Genomic DNA, 18,308 nt, shown 5'->3' on the forward strand with positions numbered 1-18,308 from the left:
ATAGAATCTTGGTCAGAATAAACAGGACCATTTGTACGATAAACAATTGCAGCTCAAAAAGTAAAGGAAACACGATGAAACATAATCAGTCTTAGTGCAGCTTGTGACCAGGAATTTGAAAGGAGTGGACGTTCAGAATTGGAAAAGAAAAATCTCGTTAACCCTTAAGCTGAGGACAATGCTGCTGTGTACGAACTGACAGCAAATTTATCAAGACCGCACTTACTGGATCCAAAAATTAATATGATCAACATTCTATGTTGTAAAAGATTGCCGCAAAGTATTAGATTCAGACAGTGCTGAAAAGGCCATTTGGCCCAATGAGTCGGCACCGACAGTCATCAGCACTAAATACGCGTTTATCCTATTTGCCTGTACTTGTCCATGTTCTTGAATTTTATGATATTTCAAGTGCTCATCCGATTTTTTTGTAAAGATTGTAGGTTTTCCGGCCTCCACTACATTCCCCAGCAATGTTTTACAGATTCCCACCATATCTGGGCGTTTTTTTTCTTTCACTGAGATCCATTCTGAATCTCTGGCTCATTCCAAAAACTATGCTCCTTTGTGAATGACCCCTCTACCAACGGGACCAGCTTCTCCATAATCACTCTGTCCATGCCTCTCATAATCTTATATACCTCAAATATACCCCTACCCCTCAGCCTTCTCTTATCTAAAGGAAACAATCCATGCCTATCCAGTCTCTCATTGTAGCTCAAATTCTCCATCCCAGGCAGGATGCTTTTGAACCTCCTCTGGACCCACTCTAGTGTTATCATATCCTTCCTATAATGAGTTGAACATAACTGCACACAGTACTCCATTTGCGATCTAATCAACGTTCTGTACAGTTCCAATATTACCTCTTCACTCTTATAATCTATGCCACGACTGATAAAAGCAAGTATCCCACATGCCTTTCTAACTATACTATTCATGTGCTCCGCCGACTTCAAGGAACTGTGCATAAGTCTGTTCCTACGAGCTTCCCAGTGCCCTGCCATTCATTAAATGCATCCTGGCGTTGTTTCTTCTTCACCTTGCACTTATCAGGGTTAAATGACTGTTGTCACTGTTCTGTCCATCTGACCAACCCACCTGCATGTTTCTGTAAATTCAGTATTAACACAGTATTCTCCTTCAGTATTAACCACCCTCCCATTTTACATGTCATCTGCAAACTTGTTTAATGCTCCCCTCATATTCTGTCTATATCAGTTATGTATATAATACACAATAAGGGTCACAGTGGTGATCTATGTGGCACACCACTAGGCACTGGCCTCCAGTCACTCGACGGCCTTCTAACACTAACATCTGTGCCCTATTACGAAGCAGTTCCTGAGCTATCTCGCCATGTCGTCCTGAATTCCACATGCTTAAACCTTCACAATCTGTCTGACAAATGGGACCTCGTCAAAGCTTTGCTAAAACCTCAACTACATCAATTGAACTTTCCTCATCCCCAAACTTGATTGCATTCACAAAAGTCCGAACAAAGTTGTTAATCATGACCAACCTTGGACATAGCCAAGCTGATTTTCCATAATTAACTCATGCCTATCCGAATGGATACTAATTCTCATCTCAAAATATTTCTCCAATATTTCTCTGCCACTGATGTGAGACTCAGAAATATGTATTTAAATTGTTCATCTCTATCACCCTTCTTGCAAATTGGAACCCTATTAGTCATCCTCCAGTCCACTGGCACTTCCCCCAGAGAAGAATTCAGAAATTATCTCTGTGCCTCTGCTATATCCTGCCTCGCCTCCCACAGCATGCTGAGATGCAATTCATCCGGGCGGGGGGATTCCCCCATTTTGAAGCTCGTCAGGGCAAACTGCAAGTTCATCACCACTTTCCTGAATTATGTATCTACTTTATCCTATTCCTCAGTGAACGTTGCAATGGATTAATTTCAACTATTTCCTGCTGAACTGTTTAATCCACTGTCTAATATGTTTATACCCTCAAACATGTGATTCTGTGGTTTGCTTTATGATATTTGCACGGTGCTTTATGACACTATTCCACTAAATTGGCTTCAAAATTACTATTTAACATTTGTAAAAAGAATTACGATCTGAAGCTGCATGTTTCAGATCGGAAATTGCCACTAACTACACCAGAGCAACACCCATCGTTATATTGCTATTGTGTCAGCAATGCGTATTGCTGATAATATCATAACCCGGAGAGATTATTGATGTCCTGGGCCACATGTTTTTTTTCTGCATTCAGAAAACGTGCAAATTAACCCACTGAAGTGAACAACGCGAAATTTCCCCATAATTTGAGAATTTTCTGTTTAAGTTTATATATTATAATTTTATCATTTTAGTTTCCTAAAGTTAGAAAGCATTATTGACCTGAAAGAGTTATTAACCGAAAGAAAACTGAATTCTTGCACGCAAGATTACAGTTTCAGATTTAAAATCAGTCCTTCAAAACAATCCCCCCCAAAAAATATTAACCACTTTGTCATACACACAAGTAAGCAACTCAACTCCCACATTGGTGCTTATTTATAACAATGCAGCGATACTACTCAATACATAGCTGCTCTGAATTCAATAAGGTAGACAACACAGACTCGGAAAATTCGGTCTATCTACTTTCGAAATTCAGTATTTCGGCTTCGACCAACCTCATGACGTTCCAAGTATGTCTGATTCATTCTGCACCATCACCCAGAGCAGAGTAATTCAATTTGCAGGCTGTCTTCTTCACACACGCACGCACACACACACACACGCAGCCAACCCCTAACCTCTATATATCTAAGGGTATAGTTCAAAATTCCGAAATATGTTTAGATTGTCATCAGTATTTGACTGAAGTAAAATATTCCAAAAGAAAAAAAATCATATTTTCCGATTCAAAAACATGCTCAGCTTAAGTAAACGTCAGTAACCTTCCTTTGTCTGTCGATGAAAGTACTATTAGCTGTAACAATCCATCACTTCACTGACAATTAAAATGTAACAACTGAAATAAATAGATCTCATGTATCTCGTAATGCAAGTTTTAATCCTCAACTATTCATTAAAATGCATTGGACCATAATATCTTCTGGACAGATGTTTATCTCCTGTGCCTTTATCCGGATTTGGGAACTGTTGCAAAAAACAACTGTGTCATTTGAGCTTGCACAAACAAAGTTCTTCACAGAATAACGCAATTTCCACAAAAGATATCAGTTCCAACAATTCAAAACATAATGAAACTTTAATGTGAAGTTAATGCGATAACTTCACTCCAACTTTTCTACGGTTCAAATCGCACAAAAAAATCCATAACTGTGCTTTAACGGAAACGGCCTTTCTGTCCCACAAACTCCTCTTCACAAGTCTGAGCAGTTTGACCAATATCAAGGCTCACATTTGCCTCGTTCATAAGCCCTTTAGGTGCTATTTTTCGCTTTGTAGCCAGGATTTCATATATTTAACTCTCCTTCTGGCCTATATTCTATTATTTACTCTTTAAAACTTTCACTCACATAACCCGTTGTTAACCCATTCCTAAGAATTCTGCCTCAACGTCGCTGCTCTGCTTGCTCTACACAGGAGGTCCGCTCAACAAACGTCTTCAATTTTAAATGAGGATCATAGTGTTCAAGCATATCCATTTTGTACATCACACCCACAATCATGTCACATCTCCTCAGCGTTTCCAGATCTAACCATGTCAAGTTCACTGGATTTCTGATGTCTTTTAAAAAGAAAAAAAATAACAGTACAGCACAGGAGAAAAGACCCGACTAAAACTGCGCCAATACATGGTTTCTATGCTTCTGATCGACTCCCGTTCATGTGTATACACCTTTAATGTTGCTAATTTGCCTGTTTCCACCACCTCCACTGGCAGTGTTTTCTTTTCATTTGATTTGATTTGATTTATTATTGTGATATGTATTACACACAATGAAAAGTATTGTTTCTTGCGCGCTAAACAGACAAACCATATAGTCCAAAAGGAAGGAAACGAGAGCGTACAGAATGTAGTGTTACATTTATGGCGAGGGTGTTTAGAAAGTTTAACTTAATGCAAGGTAGGCCCATTCAAAAGTCTGATGGCAGCAGGGAAGAAGTTGTTCTTGAGTCGTTTGGTACGTGACCTCAGATTTTTGTATATTTTCCTGACGGAAGAAAGTGGAAGAGAGAATGCCCGGGGTGCGTCGGGTCCTGAATTAAGCTGGCTGCTTTGCCGAGGCAGCGGGAAGTGTACACAGAGCCAATGGATGGGAGGCACCCGCCATCCTTTTTGTGCTAACGTTTCCCCGCAGGACTCCCATAAACTTATCACCTATCAACTTAAACCTGTGCCCTCTTGTCGTCCACCTATCCACCCTGAGAAAAAAGCCTCTGACTATCCACGTGACCTCAGATTTTTGTATGCCTCTTATGGCGTTGTTGACTTCAATCAGGTCATTCTGAACCTGCGTCCTGCCCGTGAAAACAATCCTGGTTTATCCAACCTTGCCTCATACCTAAAATCCTCCAGGCAAGATGCTGGAAGAGCCTTTTTTGCACACTCTAAAAAGCATCCACGTCCTTCTGACAGTGTGATCACCATAACAGCACACATACTTCAAATGCTGCCGAACTAAAGATTTAAACGGCTGTTCAAAGTGCTTCGAGTACTCAGTCCTAACAGGAGCTTCAACCTTGTCCTGAACCCTTCATATATTCTGAAATGAATTCCTCACTCACATCACCGTCTTTCATTGTGCTGTGAAACGCATATAGCTACCAATTTAATGACGTTTTTGGCATGTATTTTTTGGCATTATTTCATGTTGCGTTCTCTATTTTGTTCCTGTGTTGACCGTTGTGAGTTTTGCCTTGCTTTAATCCACCATAAAATCTGTTCGCCGTGCACATCCAGCTCGGTCACCCATCTCTACCTTCATTACCTTAACAACATGTTTTGGTGACACCACAAAAAGGGAAAATAATATTACTAAATGCCTCAGCAGTTAGAATGTGTTCTTTATGTTTCGCAAGCAACGACAGTTTTATTCACCTGAGCACAGAACACCAACGCCGAATCTGTCATTGAGAGAGGAATCCAGTAGAAATGATCTGCAGCTCCGGAGGTGTGATTCGTTTCCTTCACAATGGACATCATTCAACAACACAGGCTCATCACTCTCTCCGTACTTTGAAGAGTTATAAACGGATATTGCGTCGCCGCATTCCAATTGTCTACAAACAACGTTGGCATCATTCAGATCCCAGAAGCTGTCCTGCACTCTGCCCCAAGAGCTGTTGTGGTAAATCTCCACTCGCCCATCGCAACTGCTTCCCCCATTCGTTAATCTCAATGACCAGCTTTCATCTGAAAAATAGGAACAAATTGTAAAGCAGAAGTTGAACTAAATAAGAAAGAAGGTTATTAAAACTGACACTTTAAGTCACTGTCATTGTTTGCTCCTTTTTGCAATAGCTGACAGAAATTTAAGAAGAGCATTCAGCCTTATATTTTTCACCAGTGAATACGTTTTGAAGAAATATTCAATTTGATGCCAATACCAAGCACAGTACAATGTTGGGGAAATTAAAGGAACACATATCTGCCATACATTCGAAATGTACTTAAAACTGAATATTACGTGACGCATTTAAGATGTCTGATGAATTATTCTCAAAGCAACAAAACTCACCTGCTATATTTCCCAGGATCACGCAGGAAAAGAACGTGAAATGTATTGTTTTAGAAGGTCCTCATGTTAGATAGAGGGCTCTAGAATTTTGAAGCAGACCAATGCGCCATGGCTTGTGTAAGTAGCAGGATGGATGGAACCTTACCTGCTGCCGTTCAATTAGATTGCTTGCCTGGGGATCATTTAATTCCTTGAGATTTGCTTGCAAATCGATTGCAGCGTGTTTAATCCTAATTTTGACATCTGCCTCATCAGTAATAAAGAGGAGTTGTGTTGCTAAAGCAATCGTTGCGCAGATTTCATCAACTGACCTGTTCTGTCACCTGTGGCATTTAAGTGCGTGGTCAATGTTGATTCCCTTACCATTACCGAAAGAGATGTTGCAGCAAATAACTGAAACAATAGCCAATTAATGTCAACTGAGGGGACTAGACGTAGAAGGGTATGGAAATTGAGAACAGTGCTGATGTGGTGATTTGGGAAGGTTTTCTGGCAGAAGCGAATGTTGACAGAGCTGGAAACTTAACGCCATTGCTCGGGGAAGGAAGGCAAGAGGGTGTGTGCAACATCAGATCAATGAACTCAAATGAAATTGAATGTAAAAGACAGCAAATACATATTTATTTAACAAGGTGCGCAAGTGGCAAATTGTTCCCTCTGCACTTAACCATGAGATAAACCTACGAAATATATATATTTTTAGATCTCAATGATTCAATTTTATATGAGTGCTCACTTGGCAAGTTATGTAACCGTATGGTTAATGAAGCGAACGAAAAGTTAATGACGCACTTCTGGATGAAGTTCTTGAGGTTTTGCACGGTTAGTGTTAGGGCACAGTACTACTCATTTGACAATGAATGGTACATCAAATATGCAGAAAGGAGACCCAACTTCGAAGTAAATAAAAATATGTATCAAATTACCCAGCAACAAACGTCATTTTGATAACTTCCTCATTTAAAAAGTGATTGCGGATTATTGGTAACGTTTGATGAGGCCAGTGTCAAAACGATTTGAACTATTAGACTGGTTTGGATATGCTTTTGTTCGTGGGAATGGCAATAATGTCATTTCCTTTGGTTTTATTCATTACAGGGATTGTTTGGGTTTTTTTGTTTGTACTCACTGGAGCAAATCACATTGACATCGTTTCTGTGTGTGCACTCGTGTTGAGTTACTGGAGAAAGAGGACAATGGAACAGACTTGTCTCATTCCCTTTACATTCCAAGCGATTCCTCCGTATGAGACCAGTGCCCTGTCGAAACTGGACGCGTCTTGGTAGATTCACAGCGACTCCACATTGCAGCTGAGCACAGACCACATCTGCGGCATTCCAATCCCAGTGAAGATCACACACTGTTTCCCAGTGTTCAGCGTGCTGGATTTCCAATCTACCCGAGCATCGGGACTCTCCATCTGCTCGTGCAGCATTTCGGCGACCTGAGTAATATCAATTCACGAGAGTGCAATTTACTTATCAATGACCACTTATCACATAGCTCATCAACATGAATTTGTCAGATTTCGTTCTTAGTTTGATTGGATTTCCGTCCAATAGCAATTGTTCAGCACCGAGACCACCTCCCAATGCCTAATGTTCCTCCACCGTCACACCCGGCCAACGCTTCTGTTTGAAATATCACTGTACGCTTGTCGGTACTATATTTTTATTCTGACGAATCCAATGCGATCAGTGTGATGTAAAAAATAAACACTATCCCCACTGAAAGCTCTGCAAGCATCTATGAAGAGAAAAAATGAGAAATCCAAGACAAATAATCTCTTTCAGATCGAAACCAATGTATTTTTTGCTCCCTTTTCATTTCTTTAATGTTTTCATTCAGAACCCAGACAGCAACATTAGGCGTCACATTTCACTTTCATTTTTACCCTGTGTTGAACGAGAGAAACTTGAGTATCTGGAATAACCATAGTCCCTACAGTCATCCCAGCCTGCAACATTGTCTACACTTGATTATATTTCAATCGAACACTTGAATCCAAAATGACGCTGAAGTGTTATTTCTGCAGCTGACATTAAGTTGCAACTATTGATGAAATAAAAGGAAATTAGGGACAGAGTAAGTCCGTGAAACTCTACGTGTTAGTGTAGTCAGAACAAGAAATGCAGTGGCCAGGTACGTATAACATTTCCGTTCAGTACGACATTCATGTCTAGTCAGCTGGACTGTAATGGGAGAACAGTTTGGCACAATAATATAATGTGGAGATGCCGGCGTTGGACTGGGGTAAACACAGTAAGAAGTTTAACAACACCAGGTTAAAGTCCAACAGGTTTATTTGGTAGCAAAAGCCACACAAGCTTTCGAAGCTCGAAGCCCCTTCTTCAGGTGAGTGGGAATTCTGTTCACAAACAGAGCTTATAAAGACACAGACTCAATTTACATTGTACTTTAGTAAAGCGTTTGACAAAGTCCCTCATGGTAGGCTAGTGAAAAAGGTTGGATCCCATGGGATAAAGGGGGAGGTGGCTAGATGGGTGGAGAACTGGCTTGGTCATAGAAGACAGAGGGTGGTAGTGGAAGGGTCTTTTTCCGGCTGGAGGCCTGTGACTACTGGTGTACCGCAGGGCTCTTTATTGGGACCTCTGCTGTTTGTGATTTATATAAATGATCTGGAAGAAGGAGTAACTGGGGTGACCAGTAAGTTTGCGGACGACACAAAACTGGCAGGACTTGCAGACAGTGAGGAACATAGTCAGAGGCTACAGAAGGATATAGATAGGCTGGAAATTTGGGGAAGGAAATGGCAGATGGAGTTCAATCCTGATAAATGCGAAGTGATGCATATTGGTGGGAATAATGTAGGGAGGAGCTACACGATAAATGGAAGAACCATAAAGGGTGTAGAGACGCAGAGGGACCTGGGTGTGCAAGTCCACAGATCTTTGAAGGTGACGTCACAGGTGGAGAAGGTGGTGAAGAAGGCATATGGCATGCTTGCCTTTATAGGACGGGGCATAGAGTATAAAAGTTGGGGTCTGATGTTGCAGATGTATAGAACGTTGGTTCGGCTGCATTTGGAATACTGCGTCCAGTTCTGGTCGCCACACTACCAGAAGGACGTGGAGGCTTTGGAGCGAGTACAGAGGAGGTTTACCAGGATGTTGCCTGGTATGGAGGGGCTTGGTTATGAGGAGAGATTGGGGAAACTGGGGTTGTTCTCCTTGGAAAGACGGAGGATGAGGGGAGACTTAATAGAGGTGTATAAAATTATGAAAGGCATGGATAGGGTGAACGGTGGGAAGCTTTTCCCCGGGTCGGTGGTGACGTTCACGAGGGGTCATAGGTTCAAGGTGAAGGGGGGGAGGTTTAACACAGATATCAGAAGGACATATTTCACACAGAGGGTCGTGGGGGCCTGGAATGTGTTGCCGGGCAAGGTGGTGGAGGCGGACACACTGGGAACGTTTAAGACTTATCTAGACAGCTATATGAACGGAGTGGGAATGGAGGGATACAAAAGAGTGGTCTAGTTTGGACCAGGGAGCGGCGCGGGCTAATTGTTCCTTGTTTCTCGTTTTAAGGCTTCATTCTATGATCATCTTGCTGGTGCCAGTACAGAGCGAGACTGCGGATAGTTGGGAACCTGTCTCGGGGGCAGGGAATTCATATGGTGTTCGTGGAAGTGGAAATGAATAGGGTTGGGAAGCATTTTCCGATCAGGGCCATTGTGATCTCCTGGACTCGTTTCGATCGCCTCAGGGGGTCGGAGAGGAATTTCCCAGATTTTTTTTCCCCATATTGGCCCTGGGGTTTTTCACTCTGGGTTTTCGCCTCTCCCTGGAGATCACATGGTCTGGAATGGGGGGGGGGGGGGGGGGGGTGGGGGTGAGTTAATAGGTTGTGATGAACAAAGCATCGTAGCTGTGAGGGACAGCTCGGTGGATAGGATATTAGGATGTAGATAGGCTGGAAAATTGGGCGGGGATCCTGGATTCAGGATTCAATCCTGGACCGGGGAGCGGCGCGGGCTTGGAGGGCCGAAGGGCCTGTTCCTGTGCTGTATTGTTCTTTGTTTGTTCTTTGTTTGTACATGAATAATGGTTGGAATGCGAATACTTACAACTAATCAAGTCTTTAAGAAACAAAACAATGGGAGTGGAGAGAGCATCAAGACAGGCTAAAAAGATGTGTATTGTCTCCAGACAAGACAGCCAGTGAAACTCTGCAGGTCCACGCAACTGTGGGAGTTACAAATAGTGTGACATGAATCCAATATCCCGGTTGAGGCCGTCCTCGTGTGTGCGGAACTTGGCTATCAGTTTCTGCTCAGCGACTCTGCGCTGTCGTGTGTCGCGAAGACGCTGCGACAACGGGTGAATGAACACCGCTCGACAATCACCAGGCAAGACTGTTCTCTTCCTGTTGGGGAGCACTTCAGCGGTCACGGGCATTCGGCCTCTGATATTCGGGTAAGCGTTCTCCAAGGTGGCCTTCGCGACACACGACAGCGCAGAGTCGCTGAGCAGAAACTGATAGCCAAGTTCCGCATACACGAGGACGGCCTCAACCGCGATATTGGGTTCATGTCACACTATTTGTAACTCCCACAGTTGCGTGGACCTGCAGAGTTTCACTGGCTGTCTTGTTTCTTAAAGACTTGATTAGTTGTGGGTATTCGCATTCCAACCATTATTCATGTAAATTGAGTCTGTGTCTTTATAAGCTCTGTTTGTGAACAAAATTCCCACTCACCTGAAGAAGCGGCTTAGAGCTTCGAAAGCTTGTGTGGCTTTTGCTACCAAATAAACCTGTTGGACTTTAACCTGGTGTTGTTAAACTTCTTACAATAATATAAAACAGACTTAGATACCATCTGAGTCATGAGCGCAAATCAGGCCTCTAAACTGTCTTCTGAACAGAAAGTGAGTTTAGCCACGCCAGGTCAATACCTCTGCCCTCACTTTTTATTCCCCTCTCATCCATACCCGCACCCACGTTTCAAGAATTCAGTATTCGTAAATTGAAAGATAGTGGAAAGGGCAAATGCCTCAGCCACATTAAATGGACTGCAGTTGCTGAAGAAGACAGCATGACACCACTTTTTCTAGGGCAGTTAGGGATGGACAGGAGTGCGATAAGAACTCGAGAACCCTGAGTGAGATGTTGCTTTGGAGGGTCGGTGCAGAATCGATGGGCCAAATGACCTCCTTCTGCACTGTATGAATTCTGTGATTGACGAAATATAGAGGAAGCTCGTTATTCGGGAATGTATATGAATCACTCTGCAATTATAGCAGAGCAGTATTCGGTTTTCTTTTCAAAAATCTCAGCGCTGTCGAAGCCAATGGCTTCTCTTCCTCGGTTATTATAAATTGTGCTGTGCCCGGCAGTGATCCAGCCATTCGCTTTTGCATGTAGGAGGAACCTGAGCAGTGAGTCCAGAGGCGCATTAAGTCAACCTTCCTGTCGCCCAATTAAATATTGCAACAAATTTATTATTGCAAAAGTAATCTAATCAGTAATGGATTATTATAGTCATTCAAGTAATATTGTATTTGTTTTCGTCCAGAAATTGTTGCAATGTTGCAGCAAACCGCGCAGGAACGCGTCCCTGTTATTAAATCGCGACATTATTAATAAGAGTGTTCGGGAATACCAAATAGGAGCAGTGATCTGTTATTCACTTCCTCGACACTGCACCGCTATTCTATAAGACAATGTCTGGCTTATTCGTATTTAGATATATGCATTACGACCTTCACTCAATAACGTTTGATCCCTTTGTCCAATAATCATCTATCGAACTGTCTTAAAAAAGAAAGCTCCGCATTTGTCCGCTGCCTTCTGAGGCAGACCACGTAGTATTTGTGGATAAGACATTAATTTCCCGAATTATCAGGGTTTGTACCTGAACAGATTACTGCAAAATCTTGCTGGTGTCCACAACCTTCTCGACCAATCACAGGCCCTGACCCTGGACCAAAATGAGAGATAAGCGGCATCGCTGTGACAGAACCACAATCCAACAGCTGGCAAACAGCTTCCGCCTCAGGTGATGACCATGCCTCATCTTTGCAAACTGTTCCCCAGTTTCCATTCCAATAAATCTCCAGCCTCCCAGCACAGGGATGGCTTCCATTCAGCAGCCTGGGCAGTGTACTTCCTGAGAAATATATTTGGATACACATAATTCTGAAACTATTTTCGATGAAAAATTCGAGAAAATGTCGGCAAAACTCAACATTAATCCCATATCGTTATTGATCAACGTCACATGGCACATTTAATCGCATGAACTCTATCGTCCCCCTGTGTGCGAAAGTGCTGGAGATATCAGTTTTAACGTAGTTGCTATTCTATTAATTATTTTTTTAGATATCACTGTATGTTGCCTTGCTTTCTTTTCAACAATGAAAATGTCACTGAAATGCTGCAGTCTAACCATTTCTTACGAAGTAAAATGCTTATTGAATTATATCACAAATAATATTTGTCCTATTGATATTAATTATTTTCTAATTATGCTAACAGAAACTTGGCCTTTTATCTTTCCGACACATGCTTAATAAACTGTCCGATTTCAACATTTCAACTGTACATTCCTGTCACCTGGCTGTGTTTGTGGAACCTGATGAGATTTAATATTAGGAAGTTATTGCAAACAAGGGAATCCCATCAAACTCAGATAGGAATTGGCCATCTCTATTCTGTGGGACAAATGGTCATTCTGTTCACACCCCGAGAATATGCAGTGGAGAGAAATTAGAAGGATTTGTTTGGGACATTCGGAATCTGCCAAATCAGCGCGAAATCGGATAGGTAACTGAAGACATTCGGTTGGGACAATGGAAGATAGGTGTGCAAAAGATGTATGGATTGTCAGCTTCAATGTGGCTATGTGCTTAAAGAGAGACTTACGAATGTTCATAAGCATTCCACTGGAAAATTATTCACAAAATACACAAGCAGTTGATCAGCAAACGTCATTTCCGTTTACGTAGTCACATCCCACTTAATATACATTTTGTAAATCGCCAACGAATCAACTGTGAGTGAGGCCGGGAGAGCAATGTGGGTCAGGGACACTGATGAATTGTGTTTTCTTTCTCAATCTGTCCCAGGGACGTGTCTGTGTTTCTTATGACCAATCTGTGTTTCCATCTCTGAGTGCACGGCATAAATATTCAAATGCGAATCAATATATCATGAAATTTGCATCTTACTATGTCTCTTCATTCTCAGCTACCCATACTAACTGCTGATCCATTGGAGCTCAGAAACTTCCTTGGCCGACTTCACCTTCATGTACGCGATCAGACGCACCACAAACGGCCAATGCAACCAAGAACTTTTGGTTGATCAATGCCTGGGAGCGGCTGCTGGCTTCGCGAATGGAAATTTAAACTGTGATTGTGACATTCCCCGCAATCTAGCTCAGCGGCTGTGGCTTTCGGGAAAACTTCACTGGACGACGTGATGAGCGGTAAAGGACAAATATTTACGTACTGCTTACAGAGGGGTTTGTTCATTCTAATATGAATGCAACATGAGTATGCGCTGACAAATTGGACAATGACTATCATTCCATTTCTGGTGACGGACAGTTCCAGGTTAGTTCCCTCGTCGTCGGGAAAATAAAACATGGAGAAAGCAGAAAAGTAAATACCTGAGCAGATGACAGAGGCATCATAGGAATGTGACAAGTCATATCGCGACCATCCACCTGACTGACATTTCCGCAGGGCGTTCTCGTTCCCTCTGCACTGAACATTGTAGGTCACAATGTATCCGGATCCTTCGCCAAAGTAAGCCCCACGGGGAGCAGAGAGTGCAGTCCCACAGCCGAGTTCCCGACACACAACAGCAGCATCTGCCAGGTCCCAGGGAAAATCTTCCACAGTCCCCCACTGCCCTAAGTAGCGAATCTCCAATCTCCCAACGCATTCACTGATCCCGCTCACCAGTCGTAGTTTTTCTGTCCAGTACAAATGATAGCAAGATTCAAAACCAGTTAAACCCCCAGTCTCCCAGCACAGGGACAACACATTCACGATTATACTGAAGAATCAATCTGCCAGTTGGACTATCCTAGGTTCGCAATAAAGGACGAAATTAATTTGAAACATGAAACAATAGAAAGATAAATATATGGAAACCACGTGAGTGAGCAGGTACCAGGAGTCAGAGAGAAGATTCCGCCAAGGCAGCTGCTCAAGAAGAATCTTGGTCGCTGTGGGCCCGGAATTTATTCTGTATTCCAAGGAGAGCTGACGGGGAACGGGACGATCAGGGTGACAGTGCTCTTAATCACCTTGATTGGCACTGATTGATAGAAAACCGTTCTCAGAGTCCCAGGAATGCTTGGGCCCGGAGTGAATGCTGAAATGCACCTGTCTCTGGCAGTCAATAAGAAAGGCTGGTGTGTGACCTTCTTGTCTGCACGTCAATGTTGCTGAGATAGAAAGCATAGCCCTTTTGTCAGAGACAGTCGTGTGAGTGAAGAGAACCCTACAACCTCTGCACTGAAGGGAACCACCTCAATTGTCACTATGCATGAACATAACAGCAGTCCCTCAACTGGGATGACACACCTTCCGGAAATGCCCGGACGAGCCTCTCTTCTTGTGATTGCTAAAGGGCAGGGGCGCTGTTTACTGACCAGAAATGCACTGAGATTCTCGGCCAGTCTCTGGATGTAATGATCTGGATTGGAAATGATAGAATCAGATAATGTGTAAATAAAGGGCAATTACCTCGACGTTGACTGTTTCCGGGTCCGCCTGTAATGAAATGCTGAGAGTTGGAGTTTGCCCAGGCTCGGAATGAGTGAAGGTTTCATTTAAATACACCAAATGGCTGTGGAAAAAAAATCCCTTCACTTTGCAGAAGTGGCATCTGTGATTTCATTAGATTCGCATGAAACAATATATACAATTCCTGCAGAAATCCAACATTGGTAATGTGATAGAAGAAGGCGAATTGTTTTCACAGATACACACTGATAACTTGGTACAGTCTCTCTTTGTCGTGTCTGTGGTTGGGTCTCTTGTTTGAACAGTGCAAATGCGGTTGCGTTTGGGCTGTTCATTTTGGAAGAGTCGACTGAAACACCATAGTGTTGCCATCCCTGCAGAGAATAATGACATTTAAAAGACGATATTACAGTTTTTAATTCTGAATACCATTGACCAATTATCCCTGATGGTAGTCAATGACCGAAAAAGAACATATTTTTGCTGTAATACGATATTAGAATCTACAGCGAGTAACATTTAATTATATTCGGGATAATGTTCAGAATGTTAACAGTTCTGGGAGGATTCTTCAATATATTTGACTTTTCATATTCTCCTTCGCTAATACTTGCAGCCCATGACCATTTAGATAAATAGCTTGATTTGCTGCTTGATTGCTAATCAATTCAAATTTCAGTTGGCCTTATTGCGGCTGCTGATACTCAAAGACTCACGGGCGACACGGTAGCACACTGGTTAGCACTGCTGTTTCACAGCTCCAGGGACCTGGGTTCGATTCCCGGCTTGGATCAAAGTCTGTGTGGAGTTTGCACACTCTCCTCGTCTCTGCGTGGATTTGGTCCGGGTTTGCATGTGCTCGTCTCTGCGTGGATTTGGTCCGGGTTTCCTCCCACAGTCCAAAGATGTGCGGGTGAGGTTGATTGGCCATGCTTAAAAAAAATGGCCCGAGTGTCCTGAGTTGCGTAGGTTAGAGGGATTAGCGGGCGGGATATGGGGATAGGGCCTGGGTGGGATTGCGGTCGGTAGAGACTCGATGGCCGAATGGCCTCTTTCTGCACTGTATGGTTTCTATGGTTCTAATTCGCTCACTGGCATTCTCTGCTCTCATTAACCTACAGCGACTCTGAAACATCAATGCTTCCTGTTATTTGGAACTAAGAGTATTTGTCAACTAAAATCAATAGGTGTCAGTAAAAGTGGTGCTGGAACTGATTATAATCGCCAACAAAATACAATGAAAAAGAAGAATATTTAAGGCTGATGTAAAATGTTGGAAATTATGTTTATTAAAACAGGACATTTCTGAAAAGAGAAGGATAGATTCGGACAATTCAGAAGTTAGCTCTGTTGTGATCTTTTGATTAGAGCACATGGTTACTGTGTTGTTTTACATTCATGTTTTTCAATTCGGATTCGAGCAGCTCCCTGTTAAATATTGTTTTGCTGGATGTCCTGAGAACGTTACTTTTAACCATACATTTGAGACAATGTTAAAATACTGGCCAAAAGGAACACACACTATACAAATATGACCAGTTGTACGAATCACATAACTTTCAATAATTATGTATTCAAATAATCAGCTCTTGACTGAATAAATATTTTCCTGGTTGTAAAATCAGAAAACTCTGATCACTATAACTGTAACCATGAATTCCGTTTTACTGCACGACATAATGTAAATACCTAACAAGTGAGCAGAGACTAATGAACATAAGAAATATGAGCAGGAGTAAGGCACAGATCTAATTCATGCTGCGGATATAATTGAAATCAATGATAATGTCATTCCTAACCTATTCCGTCAACTTTAGGCTAGCAAACAAGTTTATCTCCAGAGATTGTGAAATTTTGATAAGACATACAGAAAAGATATTGGCCATTATGTAAGGTGATACAGAAAAAAACGTATGGCCAAAGTGATATGGGCCATTAACAAAGAGTCTGTGAAGACGATTAATTATCGGAAAGAACTGAACATAAAAATATATGAAATAAAAGATGCCATTGAATGATATAGTTCAGAATGTTGGAGGCCATCAATAACCAGACATAATTGTTCATGCAATCCATGTACGTGAAATCAGTGGTATTATTTTGAATGTTCTCGCTGCTATGTCAGTCTTAATATTTAATAGCAAGAAAGCTATTTTTTCCTTCCTCCCCTGAATACATATCTGCAGCATACTTTTTCTGAATATTCTAAATTCAGTGCAAGTGATTTTAAATTAATAACTTTAATTCCCTGCGCCACACGAAAATTCTAGTTTGAAATCCCATTGACAGAATGGTTGGTGTGGGAGGAGTCGGCACAGCTGCAGTTTTCCCCCTGGATTCTGATTTAGAACTCGCAATATTCTGACACTGAGCTCTCTCTCTCTCTTCCTATCTGTCTGGAAATCGCAAGAGGATAAATCCCCCTCCAGGCTGACGGCAAGGAAAATGGGAAATAAAATCGCCTATTTCAAACGGTAGAGCTGAAAGTCAAATAACACTACATACGTATTAACTTGTGAATTTTCCTCGACACAAACTGTTCCATATTCGCTACAGATGATCATTCATCGGAATTAAATGCGCACTTTTCATGTTCATTGATTTTGATCAGCTGTCGATTGGTAAAAACGATTCATGGTGCAACATGCATTTCAGTCAAACGCAGGAGTAAACTGCCAAGTACATGCTACATTCCGTGTCCATTCACTCCGCCGCTTGCTGAGTGGAATCAGTATTTTAAATGGGCATATTTGACAAAAATGAATGATTTCTTTCCTTCTGCCATGAGGTGAAGAGTGAAATTGTTTACTTTAATGGCAAAACTCATGCTTAAAACAAATCTTGGAAAATTCTATTCGAAATTTCAACAGCAGCAAGAGAGATAATTTACCTAATTTTGTCATAGGCAATACTTTTGCATTATATAATTCATTGGAACTGATTAAGCAACATTCTAATTTTGCAAATGTGAATATTAGATTTTAACATTTTACGGACTGCAGCCCATTTTTGCTGCCACTACGACTCTTTCAGATGCATAATAGACAGGAACTGCAAACCCGAACACATCGTGCAGGAAGCAAAGTTGTTAAAATGTGGAGTGTGGAGGGAAAGTTAACTCCCTGAATGCAGAACATCAACCAAACCAGCACATGCTACCGACTGAACTCACGCGGGTATTTTTCCCATCTATTTCTCAATAAAATAAGTTTCTGAACCCGTGCAAAATAATCTATGGAATTCCCTTCCCCACATGAAGCGTAGTTTTTTGATCCAGTTAGTTAATATTCCATGATGTACAATTCGTGAAAAGCATAAATGTTGTGACAGCGATATCCCGTCAGTTAAACAGTATATTTTTAAATTATTGGTTGAGTAATAAATGCCACCAAACACGATCTGACAATAGTGAGCAAGGAAACTGAGCAATCTGCATTGGAACTCAAACAAACAGACTCGCCCTCGGAAGGAAGCCTATAATACTGTGCAAATACAGCATATTCATCAAAGCATTTTTACAAATGTGCAATTCAAAGTACATGCAATCATGAATATATGTACTGAACATATCATAGAACATAGAACATTACAGCGCAGAACAGGCCCTTCGGCCCACGATGTTGCACCGACCAGTTAAAAAAAAACTGTGACCCTCCAACCTAAACCAATTTCTTTTCGTCCATGAACCTATCTACGGATCTCTTAAACGCCCCCAAACTAGGCGCATTTACTACTGATGCTGGCAGGGCATTCCAATCCCTCACCACCCTCTGGGTAAAGAACCTACCCCTGACATCGGTTCTATAACTACCCCCCCTCAATTTAAAGCCATGCCCCCTCGTGCTGGATTTCTCCATCAGAGGAAAAAGGCTATCACTATCCACCCTATCTAAACCTCTAATCATCTTATATGT

At 42.0% G+C, this 18,308-nt stretch overlaps 1 protein-coding gene across 1 annotated transcript in view; it reads right to left on the bottom strand.

Moving 5' to 3' along the window:
• Positions 1-16,939, bottom strand: part of LOC144486054 (scavenger receptor cysteine-rich type 1 protein M130-like) — a 37,574-nt gene extending 20,635 nt beyond the window's left edge. The window contains exons 1-4 of the mRNA XM_078204156.1: positions 16,900-16,939; positions 12,972-13,616; positions 11,550-11,804; positions 5,032-5,346 (exon numbers count right to left, since the gene is read on the bottom strand). Coding sequence (XP_078060282.1) covers positions 5,032-5,346; positions 11,550-11,804; positions 12,972-13,616; positions 16,900-16,939 — 1,255 coding nt within the window. The remainder of the gene's footprint in view (positions 1-5,031; positions 5,347-11,549; positions 11,805-12,971; positions 13,617-16,899) is intronic.
• Between the last annotated feature and the right edge of the window lie 1,369 nt (positions 16,940-18,308).

The sequence above is a fragment of the Mustelus asterias genome, unplaced genomic scaffold, assembly GCF_964213995.1.
Source record: "Mustelus asterias unplaced genomic scaffold, sMusAst1.hap1.1 HAP1_SCAFFOLD_279, whole genome shotgun sequence".
In the NCBI taxonomy this organism is placed as follows: domain Eukaryota; kingdom Metazoa; phylum Chordata; class Chondrichthyes; order Carcharhiniformes; family Triakidae; genus Mustelus; species Mustelus asterias.